At 43.0% G+C, this 13,971-nt stretch overlaps 2 protein-coding genes across 2 annotated transcripts in view; both read left to right on the forward strand.

Moving 5' to 3' along the window:
* LOC139554009 (fibulin-5-like) overlaps positions 1 to 2,618 on the forward strand; it is a 122,194-nt gene extending 119,576 nt beyond the window's left edge. The window contains exon 11 of the mRNA XM_071366878.1: positions 1,739 to 2,618. Coding sequence (XP_071222979.1) covers positions 1,739 to 1,900 — 162 coding nt within the window. The 3' untranslated portion in view covers positions 1,901 to 2,618. The remainder of the gene's footprint in view (positions 1 to 1,738) is intronic.
* Positions 2,619 to 7,730: 5,112 nt separating this feature from the next.
* Positions 7,731 to 13,971, forward strand: part of LOC139554022 (tandem C2 domains nuclear protein-like) — a 115,655-nt gene continuing 109,414 nt past the window's right edge. The window contains exons 1-4 of the mRNA XM_071366909.1: positions 7,731 to 7,823; positions 8,121 to 8,191; positions 9,280 to 9,477; positions 13,464 to 13,598. Of these exons, the coding sequence (XP_071223010.1) occupies positions 8,122 to 8,191; positions 9,280 to 9,477; positions 13,464 to 13,598 (403 nt within the window). The 5' untranslated portion in view covers positions 7,731 to 7,823; position 8,121. The remainder of the gene's footprint in view (positions 7,824 to 8,120; positions 8,192 to 9,279; positions 9,478 to 13,463; positions 13,599 to 13,971) is intronic.

A 13,971-nucleotide genomic window follows, 5' to 3' on the forward strand; every position in this document is an offset into this window, starting at 1 on the left:
CAGTTAATACAGGTAATGAGTGGAGAGCAGGAGGGCTTCTTAAAGAAAAACTAACAGGTCTGTGAGAGCCGGAATTCTTACTGGTTGGTAGGTGATCAAATACTTATGTCATGCAATAAAATGCTAATTAATTACTTAAAAATCATACAATGTGATTTTCTGGATTTTTGTTTTAGATTCCGTCTCTCACAGTTGAAGTGTACCTATGATAAAAATTACAGACCTCTACATGCTTTGTAAGTAGGAAAACCTGCAAAATCGGCAGTGTATCAAATACTTGTTCTCCCCACTGTAAATACATTTGATTTGATTTGATTGATGTAATTAACAACCAATGTTAACTTTTTTTAATTTGGGGCTATGTCTGTCAATAGAAAAACATTCTAACAGTATTTCTGATTGTCTTCTCAACTCACCGTCATATACTAAGACAGTCAATTGTAAATGAGTCTGACATAATGCCTCTTATCTGTCCACCACTAATGAGATGGGTGTGGCTTGATGCAAGTCGCGTTCGGAGCTTCTCAAAGTCAGGGGATGTGGTCGACAGTGTGAGCACCTCATCTCCTATCACATCCAAACCTGGATCGATATATGTTTTTAATGCAGACGAGAGCACTGAATCAGCGTACCGCGAGTCTTAATGCTTGGAGTGAGACGGCACAGTATTCCCTTGGTACACAGGAACCAGAACTCCTCTGTAGTGACCCGTGAGCATTCGGTCACATGACAGCTCGATCAGCTGTTTCGACTTCACTTTACCAGCATGTCAACTGAGTCAGGATCACAGTCAAACGGATGTCGCTGATTCGATCACTCATCTGTACAATTTGTTTAGTGTTTCCCCCTGCATGCGTGTGTTGAGTTTGTTCAGTTTCCCAAATATGTCTGTCACACAGAAAGTCAACAGAGTCTGTTGTTTTAACATCCACTGCAAAGGACAACAGTTACTTTCTCAATTCGAAAAATCTTTCACGACACTCCCCGTCGATAACCACCAAGCCTCGGTGTGAAATAGAACCTTGTCCTGCCATGATCCCATATCTCCACATAGTTTAGAGAACAGACGTGCGCTATGTAGTCGAAGTTACCTGCTGCCTATCTCAAGAGATCTGCGCTCAGCTCTTTTGCCGCCAGTTGCTCTCGGTGTATCCATTTTAGCTCAGTGGGTGTATCATACAATGGTGTCCATATGGCAGAGGGAGGCACATGCATAACTAGAGTGTAGAGGCCTGCCTGCTGTCCCGTGATAGATGGAGTCCCATCTGTGCAATAGATGGAGGCTGGCAATTTGATCCCATGTTTTTCATCAATATGTCAAACAATCAATCTATCAAATTTATTTCTAACATATTCTTTACATAAACAAACATTACAAAGTGCTTTAAACTTCAGTAACACAGCCTACAACCCCAAATTACAAGCAGGAACACGGTGGCCCAGATGTCTGAAGTTAGGAGCCACGTTCAGCCATTAGTCCATGATGTCTGAAATATCTTCCTCTCTCTCCCTCCCCCTCCCTCTCTCTCTCTCTCTCTCTCTCTCTCTCTCTCTCTCTCTCTCTCTCTCTCTCTCTCTCTCTCTCTCTCTCTCTCTCTCTCTCTCTCTCTCTCTCTCTCTCTCTCTCTCTCTCTCTCTCTCTCTCTCTCTCTCTCTCTCTCTCTCTCTCTCTCTCTCTCTCTCTCTCTCTCTCTCTCTCTCTCTCTCTCTCTCTCTCTCTCTCTCTCTCTCGTTACAGCAAACCAGTAATGTGAGTGCCACTCTGGTCCTATCTCGGCCCATCAAGGGTCCCAGGGAGCTGGTCCTGGACCTGGAGATGGTAACCGTTAACAACGTCATCAACTTCAGAGGCAGCAGTATCATACGGCTCACGATATACGTGTCTGAGCATCCTTACTGAGGCCCCTGACCTTTAACCCCCTGACCTCTGACCAATCACTACGTCCGGTCCAACTCTCACAAGCCCGAAGTATACCTTCCTAGATTCCGTTACTCTCCAAATCTACCGATCTACCATCTTCCAGCAGGCAGCTCCACTCCACTCCGCTTCACTCCCGTTCTATGGATGATGGGGTCTCTTCCACCACAACTATCGTCTCAATAAACTCTGTTGTTATAGGAGACGGGGGGCACCTCCCTCTCCATTTCACCACCTCCCCTCCCCACTCTTACATCCACATCAGACTGTTACTGGACTGTACATTATGGTGCCTACCAGACTAAGGACGTATCCACACAGAAGGATATTTATGTTGTATTGTAAAGGCTGTGTGACTCTCTCTCTCTCTCTCTCTCTCTCTCTCTCTCTCTGTCTCTCTGTCTCTCTCTCTCTCTCTCTCTCTCTCTCTCTCTCTTTCTCTCTCTCTCTCTCTCTCTCTCTCTGTCTCTCTCTCTCTCTCTCTCTCTCTCTCTCCCTCTCTCTCTCTCTCTCTCTCTCTCTCTCTGTCTCTGTCTCTCTGTCTCTCTCTCTCTTTCAATTTTTTTTTCAATTCAATTGACTTTATTGACATGGCAAGTTATTATTACTTACATTGTCAAAGTATACATATCGAAAAATTTAAATAAAATATATATGTATATATATACACAAAATATATATATATTTATATATAAATAAATGGTGGTACTAACAGCAATAATAATAGTAGTAGTGGACATGGGATTACCATTAATAACAGCTACAACAACAATATTAATCAGAACAACAATACATTAAAGCAACAGTAGTAGACCAGTGTCAACATGACTGAGAAGACACATGACCTGGTACGAAAGACAAAACAAAACTAAGCTAAATGGGAAATATTATCAACATTACTTTGCATTTTTCACTGGCTGTCCCTCAGGCTGTGGCAGGAGGACACATATTTGGCTGCCAAAACTGCACATTTTGGCTTTTCACCCAATAAATATTTGAATTTTTCTTCATCTTTTATAGTTTCAAATTCTTTGTATTGAATTATAATTTTGGGAAAGAAATATGCTCTTAGGTCTGAGTATTTGTCACAGTGTAGTAGGAAATGCACTTCTGTCTCTACCTCTCCCCTGGAGCAGAGTGAGCACAGCCTGTCCTCTCTGGGCAGCCAGGTTTGTCTGTGACGACCGGTCTCTATAGCCAGACTGTGCTCACTGAGTCTGTACCTAGTCAATGTTTTCCTCAGTTTTCTATCAGTCACAGTGGTCAGATAGTCTGCCACCATGTACTGTCTGTTTAGAGCCAAATAGCATTGAAGTTTACTTTGATTTTTTGTGGTGTCTTTCCAATAGGTTATATATTTTTCTTTTTGTTTTGTGATGATTTGGTTGGGCCAGATTTTCTGAGGGCTGTCCCGAGGCTCTGTGGGGTTGGTTTGGGTTGGTGAACTGAGCCTCAGAACCAGCTGGCTGAGGGGACTCTTCTCTGGTTTCATCTCTTGACATTGTAGAGCTGTGTGATGGAATGTTTTAGGGTCACTTGTTTTTAGATGGTTGTAAAATTTGATGGCTCTTTTTTCTATTCGAATGAGGAGGGGATATTGGCCCAATTCTGCCCTACATGCGTTATTTGGAGTTTTTCTTTGTACTTGCAATACAGTCTTGCAAAACTCTGCATGCAATACTTCAATTGGATGTTTGTCCCATTTAGTAAATTCATTATTAGAGAGTGGACCCCATACCTCACTGCCATATAGAGCAATTGGTTCTATAACTGATTGAAAAATTTTGAGCCAGATTCTAATTGGAATTTCAATTTTGATGTTCCTTTTAATGGCATAGAATGCTCTTCTTGCTTTGTCTCTCAGCTCATTCACAGCCATGTGAAAGCTACCTGTGTTGCTGATATTTAGTCCTAGATATGTGTAGTTTTTGGTGTGTTCTAATAGAACTGTGTCCAAATAGAATTTATATTTGTCATCCTTATTTCCGGACCTTTTTTGGAATATCATTATATTTGTTTTTTTTAGGTTAACGGTCAGAGCCCAAGTCTGACAGAACCTGTGAAGATGATCTAGGTGTTGCTGTAACCCCTCTTTAGTGGGAGACAGCAGCACCAGGTCATCTGCGTACAGCAGACACTTGATTTCAGTGTTGTGTAGGGTGATACCAGGTGCTGCCGATTCTTCTAATGTTTTTGCCAATTCATTAATGTAGATGTTAAATAATGTTGGACTTATTTCTTTCTTTCTCTCTCTCTCTCTCTCTCCTCTGCTCTTTAAAAATACAGATTTCCAATGACATTTACTATTAAGGTAATTGAAAGCGGTGTTGTCGGTCTAGGTTGTTTTACTGCGTACTTCTATTTGTGTTATTAATGAACTCACAGTCACCTTATTTCCTGTGACGCGTTATATCCTTTAAATAAGCTGTGAATGTGAGCTTTACAATATGTGATACAATGAGTTAGTGATGCTTTTTGGGCTTTTTTTGTGTGTGCGTGTCTGTCAACCATCTATAGACTAAGATATGTTAAAAAAGGACCTTAAAACCTTGACAGTATGTTTCCTGCCTACCTGACTGAACTAGCCTGATCCCGTGTCTGTTTGTGCTATCATTACATGGGAATGGCAAGGAGTGGAATGTTAGCCCAAAACAGACTGCTATCAGGCTATGACTGCTCTGGTCTGGGTACACTTAGTTTCTGTCACTGTATGGTGAAAGAACAACACAAGAATGTCTTCTACTGTTGAAGGGGGGGGGGGGGGGGGGCGCTCACCTCCTTCAGCTGGTGAAGGGGGGGGGGGGGGCGGGGGCTCACCTCCTTCTACTGTTGAAGGGGGGGGGCGCTCACCTCCTTCAGCTGGTGAAGGGGGGGGGGGGGGGGGGCGCTCACCTCCTTCAGCTGGTGAAATGGACATTACTGTGTCCTAATCAAACTACACACTTTTCATTTTTCATTTTAAGACAATCATTTTGTCATCGGTGCCCCCCCTCAGATGCACAACGGATTTAACAAGATACATTACCATCGAATATTGTCTTTGTGTTTAATTTTGAAACGTTTGCCATGAACAAAACTCGTCCCCATTAAAAAAATATATATAAAATGGTGGTCAGTTCTGTTTTGTGTTTTTGTCTAAAAGTCTTTGGCAGATTTCATTAATTCCCTCTTCAGTAACAACCTGTAAGTTCTACAAGTGAGCCAATTCAAATAAAACATTGTACGAGACCTGAACGCTATATCTGGTCAAAGTTATTCTTCTTATATTACAATGTCATGTGTATTTTGGAATAAGATATTATAACACAAGGAGAGACCCAGGTGCAGACACAGGAGGCAGATGGTTGGACTCTTAGATGTTTAATAATCCAAAATGGAGTAGGCAAAGAGAATGGTCGTGGACAGGCAAAAAGGTCAAAACCAGATCAGAGTCCAGGAGGTACAGAGTGCCAGACAGGCTCGAGGTCAAGGCAGGCAGAATGATCAGGCAGGTGGGTACAGAGTCCAGAAACAGGCAAGGGTCAAAACCGAGAGGACTAGAAAAAGGAGCACAGCAAAAAGACAGGAGAACGGGGGGAAAAAAACGCTGCTTGACTTGGACATACAAGACGAACTGGCACAGAGAGACAGGAAACACAGGGATAAATACACCGGGGATAATAAGCGACACCTGGAGGGGGTGGAGACAATCACAAGGACAGGTGAAACAGATCAGGGTGTGACATAAGAACTTTATTAAAGTGGTCAAATGAGATGATAAGCCTAATAAATGCACTGTACATACAGTTGAAGTCGGAAGTTTACATACACTTAGGTTGGAGTCATTAAAACTCGTTTTTCAACCACTCCACAAATTTCTTGTTAACAAACTATACTGTAGTTTTGGCAAGTCGGTTAGGACATCTGGCGCTGGACGTGGACCCCACTCCACCATAGTTTTAGTCCGCTTCTGTGGTCTCCTAGGAACGGTGACCCTCCTAAATGACCCCACTGGACTGAGGGGCAGCTCCTGACTGAGGGGCAGCTCCGGACTGAGGGGCAGCTCCGGACTGAGGGGTAGCTCAGGACTGAAGGGCAGCTCATGACTGAAGGGCAGCTCATGACTGAAGGGCAGCTCATGACTGAAGGGCAGCTCATGACTGAGGGGTAGCTCATGACTGAGGGGTAGCTCAGGACTGAGGGGTAGCTCAGGACTGAAAGGCAGCTCATGACTGAAGGGCAGCTCATGACTGAAGGGCAGCTCATGACTGAAGGGCAGCTCATGACTGAGGGGTAGCTCATGACTGAGAGGTAGCTCAGGACTGAGGGGTAGCTCAGGACTGAAAGGCAGCTCATGACTGAAGGGCAGCTCATGACTGAAGGGCAGCTCATGACTGAAGGGCTGCTCATGACTGAGGGGTAGCTCATGACTGAGGGGCGGCTCTGGCAGCTCCTGACTGGCGGGCGGCTCTGGCAGCTCCTGACTGGCGGGCGGCTCTGGCAGCTCCTGACTGACGGACGGCTCTGGCGGCTCCTGACTGACGGACGGCTCTAGCGGCTCCGGACACAAAACAGGCTACCTAAATATGGTTCCCAATCAGGGACAACGATTGACAGCTGCCTCTGATTGAGAACCATATTTAGGTAGCCTGTTTTGTGTTGGGTTTTGTGGGTGCTTGTTTTCAGTCTTTGTGTGTCTGCACCAGATAGAACTGTTTCGGTTGTCACTTTTGTTGTTTTGTATTTTTTGAGTGTTCACCTTTATTAAAGTAAGATGGACACTTACCACGCTGCGTATTGGACCTCCGATCCTTCTAACTTATCCTCCTCAGACGAGGAAGACGACAGCCGTTACAGAAAAGGAAAATGGGGAGCCCCTCTCTCGCGCGCAGGAAACATTCAGAGGACACCTGACTACTTTTGAAACATCTCGCTCATTTTTCAAAATAAAAGCCTGAGACTATGTCTAAAGCCTGGTCACAGCCTGAGGAAGCCATTGGAAAAGGAATCTGGTTGATACCCCTTTAAATGGAGGATAGACGGGCCAGGAAACACAGATGAAAAAATATATATATATCACTTCCGGGTTAGATTTTCTCAGGTTTTCACCTGCAGAATAAGTATTGTTATACTCACAGACAATATTTTGACAGTTTCAGAAACTTTGGAGTGTTTTCTATCCTAATCTGTAAATTATATGCATATTCTACGATCGGGGCCAGAGAAAATGTCCGTTTCCCTTGGGAATGTTATTTTAAGAAAATAAAAAAATTCTGACCCCTACTGCTAAGAGGATTTATTAAACAATTTAAAGGCAATGCTACCAAATACTAATTGAGTGTATGTAAACTTCTGACCCACTGGGAATGTGATGAAAGATATAAAAGCTGAAATAAATCATTCTCTCTACTATTATTCTGACATTTCACATTCTTATTAAACTAAAGTGATCCTAACAGACCTAATGACAGGGAATTTTTACTCTGATTAAATGTCAGGAATTGTGAAAAACGGAGTTTAAATGTGTTTGGCTAAGGTGTATGTAAACTTCCGACTTCAACTGTAACTAGAGAGATAAAGTTGAAGACTTTTGTGTGTTCTTTATTAAGGAAGCAATTGAGTATTTTGCTTGTTTGTTCTCTTTGCCCAGAGAAGGAAGCTTGTGGTGTTTTTCCGAGAATGTCTTGTTGAATGGTATTCCCCTTGAGACAGAGAGTGTGTGTGTGTGTGTGTGAGAGAGAGAGAGTGCGTGCCAACACTGGTCAACCAGCACTATAAAAGACAGGCACTAGGACCCCACACTATTCTACGGTTCCAGAGGCGGTTTCCCAGATCAAAACAGACTGGGAGAATTCCCACTATTCCACCTGTATTCCCGGCGAGATAACCGTTCTGCGTATTCCAGGCGGGAGAACCGCTCTTGCAGGTATTTAGAAGTAGTTTTGTTTAGTTGATCAGATTATTGAGAGATTATAATAGTTGTTTATTGTTATAAGTATCTTATTGTTACTACATTTTCTAGATATTGATCTATTCTCATCATAATATATAGCTGACTACTGTCTATTCATTTCATGAACTATTCTGTGGTCCCCAAAAAATAGTCCGTTTTAAATGAATGAGAGTGTAATTATGAGACTCTTTCAGAGGTAATTCGCCTCCTGTCCTGTGCTTAATGTTGCACTCTGCTTTAATCTCGACTCTGATTTCGACCCTATTACAGCATGGCAATGGAATGCATCAATAACTGCTGCAAAAGCTTCCTAGGCAATGACAAGGCAATCAAACAGCCAGGTAAACTTTATTAACTTTATAAATATTGGAAACTATGCTGGATTATTCAGTGTGTTATATAGCCTTACATCCTCCCGACAATTGTTTGTTAAATGAAATAGATTTGAGAACAAAACACCATTTTCTTTTTACTTTCATGTAAGTGGTTCATTTTCCATTTCAAATAGTCAAATATAGGATATTTCCCAAAAGACATGTGATAGGTGAATAGTATGTGATGAATGTCCTGTACTCTGTAGAATTCACATTGAAAATGCCCCCTGGGAGAGGAATTATCTCTTTCAATAAGTGGGATATAAACTATACTGAACAAAAATATAAACAGAACATGTAAAGTGTTGGTCCCATGTTTCATGAGGTGAAATAAAAGATCCCAGAAATGTTCCATACGCACAAAAAGCTTATTTCCCTCAAATGTTGCGCACAAATTTGTTTACATCCCTGTTAGTGAGCATTTGTCCTTTGCCAAGATAATCCATCCACCTGACAGGTGTGGCATATCAAGATGCCGATTAAACAGTATGATCATTACACAGGTGCACCTTGTGCTGGGGACAATAAAAGACCACTCTAAAATGTGCAGTTTTGTCACACAACACAATGCCGCAGATGTCTCATGTTTTGAGGGAGCGTGCAATTGGCATGCTGACTGCAGGATTGTCCACAAGAGCTGTTGCCAGAGAAATGAATGTTAATTTCTCTACCGTAAGTCGCTTGCAACGTCGTTTTAGAGAATTTGGTAGTAAGTCCTACCGGCCTCCCAACCGCAGACGACGTGTAACCATGCCAACCCAGGACCTCCACATCGTCTGAGACCAGCCAACCCGACAGATGATGAAACTGAGGAGTATTTCTGTCTGTAATGAAGCCCTTTTGTGGGGAAAAAGTCATTCTGATTGGCTGGGCCATCGCTGGCTCTGCCCAGTCATGTGAAATCCATAGATTAGGGCTTAATTTATTTATTTCAATTGACTGATTTCCTTAAATCAGCTGTAATTCAGTAAAAATCATTGAAATTGTTGCATGTTGCGTTTTGATATTTGTTGTTCAGTATATTTTAACTGATCTATGTATGTCCTACTCTGTAGTGATAACGGTGAAGATGTCCCCTGCCAGAGCCATCTCAGGTGACCCCAGGAAGAATATAGGGGTATCGGAGGACTATCTCCTCTCTAAACTCCCACCGGGTGGGAAAGACGTTCCATTTGTCATCCCCACGTTCAAACCTTCCTACATCCAACCGCCAGGCTCACGTTACCTCGGCTACCAGACACCGTGGCTACACAGTACGAACCAATCAATCCATTTTTTTTTATTTATACAACCACCATTGTCTGGGATTTTTTAAGATTGAAAATCCATAGAAAACCATGTTTTATTACTAAGGGACAGTTCTAAATGTACATGTTTTACTATATAATAATGTCTTCCATATAGCCACATTTCCTAGTCTTCTTACATGCTCCTTCCCTATCAAGGTGTTTCGGGTACTTTCCTTACGCTTTTCTGCACGCTTAACTATACAGTCAACTCTATCCTGCCCTCTATCAATAGTGACGATGGTGGTAGGAGGACCTTTTGTCCAGATCTGCAATAGGTTAATTAACTAGCAATCATGCCACACATAAAATCATTCAAATATGCACACGTTTTCTATCTAACGTCACAAGAACATAGAGGGATAGCTGATAGGCAGCGGAGAGGCATTACGCAATTAAGAACTGTCAAGACATGAGAGACACAGCTCAAAAAGCTCCCCTATTGATCTTGTTTAAGCCTTACACATTTAATTTACCATATTTGTATAGCGTGTTTGCCTTTCATGCCAGTAACTCGGTTTCACTTCCTTGCCCTGCCTTTTGCTATATTGGTGTCAGAAGTGAGAATGGCGGTAGTGCGGCCTTTGGAACTGAGTAGTCGAAGCACAGGGACGTGCTAGGGGGCTGAGTAGTCGAAGCACAGGGACGTGCCTTCAAGTACGGAGGGGGCAGCGTAGAAAAACTCGCTATATGAGCCACATTACAATTCCCAGCAAGTGGGTTAACCCTACTGGCGTGATGTACAGGGTGTTTCACGCCAGCGACCCGAGTTGTATTCCCTGCCCCGGCGTTCGCTACTATACCAAAAGGCTAAAACCTCTCTTGGTGAGGTCGCTAGGTGTGGTTACAAAGGGTACAGTTTTTTCCCCCGCTGGCTCGCATCACTTTTCAAAAAAATAAATCCTCTTATACAGTTAATAATGACATTTGTATGGCCTTAGGGACAGTAAAACTATCCTACGTAGACTACAAACACCACAATCCAAATTAATATTTGCATTATTGTTTTTCGAGTGAGTACAATTCTACTCTAGCCTGTAAACTGCAGTGAAAACGCCATTTCAATAACGGCATTATTTGAATGTTTCGCCAATGGTGTGTCTTTTCATATGAAATAACGTGTACATTATTTTATTTTTTATCTTACAGTACATTTCGTTTAAGGTCTAGAAAGGCACAGCACAGGACAGTCTGTCTGTATTTTTTTTTACTTCTGATACTGTTGCGTTGTCTGTTGCGGACCATCATTCTCCCAAGTCGTCCTATATAGTGTAGACACACAGACCTATGCTTCCAGAAGGCCCAGTTATTCAGAGGTAGCTTAACTTCCATTCTGCCTCTTTTCTGATCCGAGCGGCTATTCCTCGACCTAGAACCTAACCTAACGCTTCAATATAGCCTAAATATTTGTCATTTAACTTTTAAATGCCCATACCAGTAGAAATCTTTTTTTTTCAAGCTTAGTATGACGTATTTGGGCTTGAAGTGACAACCCGAACTGGCAGCTTCGTGCAAATTCTTGCCAATGGTGTGTCTTTTCCTATGAAATATCGTGTACATTATTTTTTTTTAGCTTACAGTACATTTCGTTTCAGGGCTGGGTTTTATTTGAATGGTACCCCCCACCAGCATGGCTTTGTTTATTAATGAAATCAGGTACACCTGCAAAGTTTGCGAGTCGCGACTGAGCTGAGCAACATAACAGATCTTCTTTGGCTACAGCGAAGGAATATAGTGAATGAATATACACTGCTCAAAAAAATAAAGGGAACACTTAAACATCACAATGTAACTCCAAGTCAATCACACTTCTGTGAAATCAAACTGTCCACTTAGGAAGCAACACTGATTGACAATAAATTTCACATGCTGTTGTGCAAATGGAATAGACAAAAGGTGGAAATTATAGGCAATTAGTAAGACACCCCCAAAAAAGGAATGGTTCTGCAGGTGGTGACCACAGACCACTTCTCAGTTCCTATGCTTCCTGGCTGATGTTTTGGTCACTTTTGAATGGTGGCGGTGCTTTCACTCTAGTGGTAGCATGAGACGGAGTCTACAACCCACACAAGTGGCTCAGGTAGTGCAGTTCATCCAGGATGGCACATCAATGCGAGCTGTGGCAAAAAGGTTTGCTGTGTCTGTCAGCGTAGTGTCCAGAGCATGGAGGCGCTACCAGGAGACAGGCCAGTACATCAGGAGACGTGGAGGAGGCCGTAGGAGGGCAACAACCCAGCGGCAGGACCGCTACCTCCACCTTTGTGCAAGGAGGTGCACTGCCAGAGCCCTGCAAAATGACCTCCAGCAGGCCACAAATGTGCATGTGTCAGCATATGGTCTCACAAGGGGTCTGAGGATCTCATCTCGGTACCTAATGGCAGTCAGGCTACCTCTGGCGAGCACATGGAGGGCTGTGCGGCCCCACAAAGAAATGCCACCCCACACCATGACTGACCCACCGCCAAACCGGTCATGCTGGAGGATGTTGCAGGCAGCAGAACGTTCTCCACGGCGTCTCCAGACTCTGTCACGTCTGTCACATGTGCTCATGTGCTCAGTGTGAACCTGCTTTCATCTGTGAAGAGCACAGGGCGCCAGTGGCGAATTTGCCAATCTTGGTGTTCTCTGGCAAATGCCAAACGTCCTGCACGGTGTTGGGCTGTAAGCACAACCCCCACCTGTGGACGTCGGGCCCTCATACCACCCTCATGGAGTCTGTTTCTGACCATTTGAGCAGACACATGCACATTTGTGGCATGAGAAGTGGTCTGTGGTCACCACCTGCAGAACCATTCCTTTTTTGGGGGTGTCTTACTAATTGCCTATAATTTCCACCTTTTGTCTATTACATTTGCACAACAGCATGTGAAATTTATTGTCAATCAGTGTTGCTTCCTAAGTGGACAGTTTGATTTCACAGAAGTGTGATTGACTTGGAGTTACATTGTGATGTTTAAGTGTTCCCTTTATTTTTTTGAGCAGTGTAGTTCACTCAGGCCTTTTTACCGTTCAATCTTTTTAAAGGGGCGGGTCTCCCATAGACACCAATGTAATAGCAGCTGGGTCTGGTCTACTTAGTTCATTGACTTTCAGTGAACCAGGAAAAAAACGAACAGCTGGAGTGGGTTGTCTCGCTTCCTCTTTCGTCTCAGTTTTTAGCCGTAGTCTACAGTTGGCACCTTCACTTTATTTTCACTAGCAAATGATCATAATCGATTGGATAATTTGTCAAGTTTCACTTATTTTTTTCCCGCTAGTCTGTATTAAAAAATATATATACACTGAGTATAGGAAACACTAAGAACACCTGCTCTTTCCATAACATAGACTGACCAGGTGAATCCAGGTGAACGCTATGATCCCTTATTAATGTCACCTGTTAAATCCTCTTCAAATCAGTGTAGATAAAAGGGGAGGAGACAGGTTAAAGAAGGATTTTTAAGCCTTGAGACATGGATTGTGTGTGTGTGTGCCATTCATACGGGTGAATGGGCAAGACAAAATATGTACGTAACCTTTGAACGAGGTATGGTAGTTGGTGCCAGGCGCACTGGTGTTGTGTCAAGAACTGCAACGCTGCTGGGGGTCCCCCCCCCCCACACACACAACAGTTTCCCATGTGTATCAAGAATGGTCCACCAAATGACATCCAACCGACTTGACACAACCGTGCAACTCAATATTAGGAAGGTGTTCTTTAATGATGTTTTGTACACCCAGAGTGTATATGACCATTTTATAAATGGTAAAATTGCGTGTGATATGATTGCATTTTTAGGAACACCCCCCCAAGATGAATGGTTTTGACCAGAATCAAACTGTCTCTAATATCACAATAATGTACCAACTGTGCATTAATTATGTTGATAAACTCTGTGTGTAGCCCAGGTTTAGGTGATGTGTCCTGTAACTTCTGACCTGTGACCTCTAACCTTTGTGTTCCCCGGGTTCAGCCAGTAGCACCTATGCAGAGAGGAAGGCTGAGCTGTCAGGGGCCAATCACATCATCTATAACCCTGACTCCTCTCCCAACATGTGTCCCAGGACAACACCACACAGCAACCTGAAAAAGACTCCCCGTGGATCAGGTGTGTACTGTAATATCACCCTAACACCTTACTGTAATATCACCCTAACCCTGTACTGTAATATCACACTAACCCTGTACTGTAATATCACCCTAACACTGTACTGTAATATCACACTAACCCTGTACTGTAATATCACCCTAACACCTTACTGTAATATCACCCTAACACTGTACAGTAATATCACACTAACCCTGTACTGTAATATAACCCTAACACTGTACTGTAATATCACACTAACCCTGTACTGTAATATCACCCTAACACCTTACTGTAATATCACCCTAACACTGTACAGTAATATCACACTAACCCTGTACTGTAATATAACCCTAACACTGTACTGTAATATCACACTAACCCTGTACTGTAA

Source organism: Salvelinus alpinus, chromosome 25 (genome assembly GCF_045679555.1).
Source record: "Salvelinus alpinus chromosome 25, SLU_Salpinus.1, whole genome shotgun sequence".
NCBI classification, from domain to species: domain Eukaryota; kingdom Metazoa; phylum Chordata; class Actinopteri; order Salmoniformes; family Salmonidae; genus Salvelinus; species Salvelinus alpinus.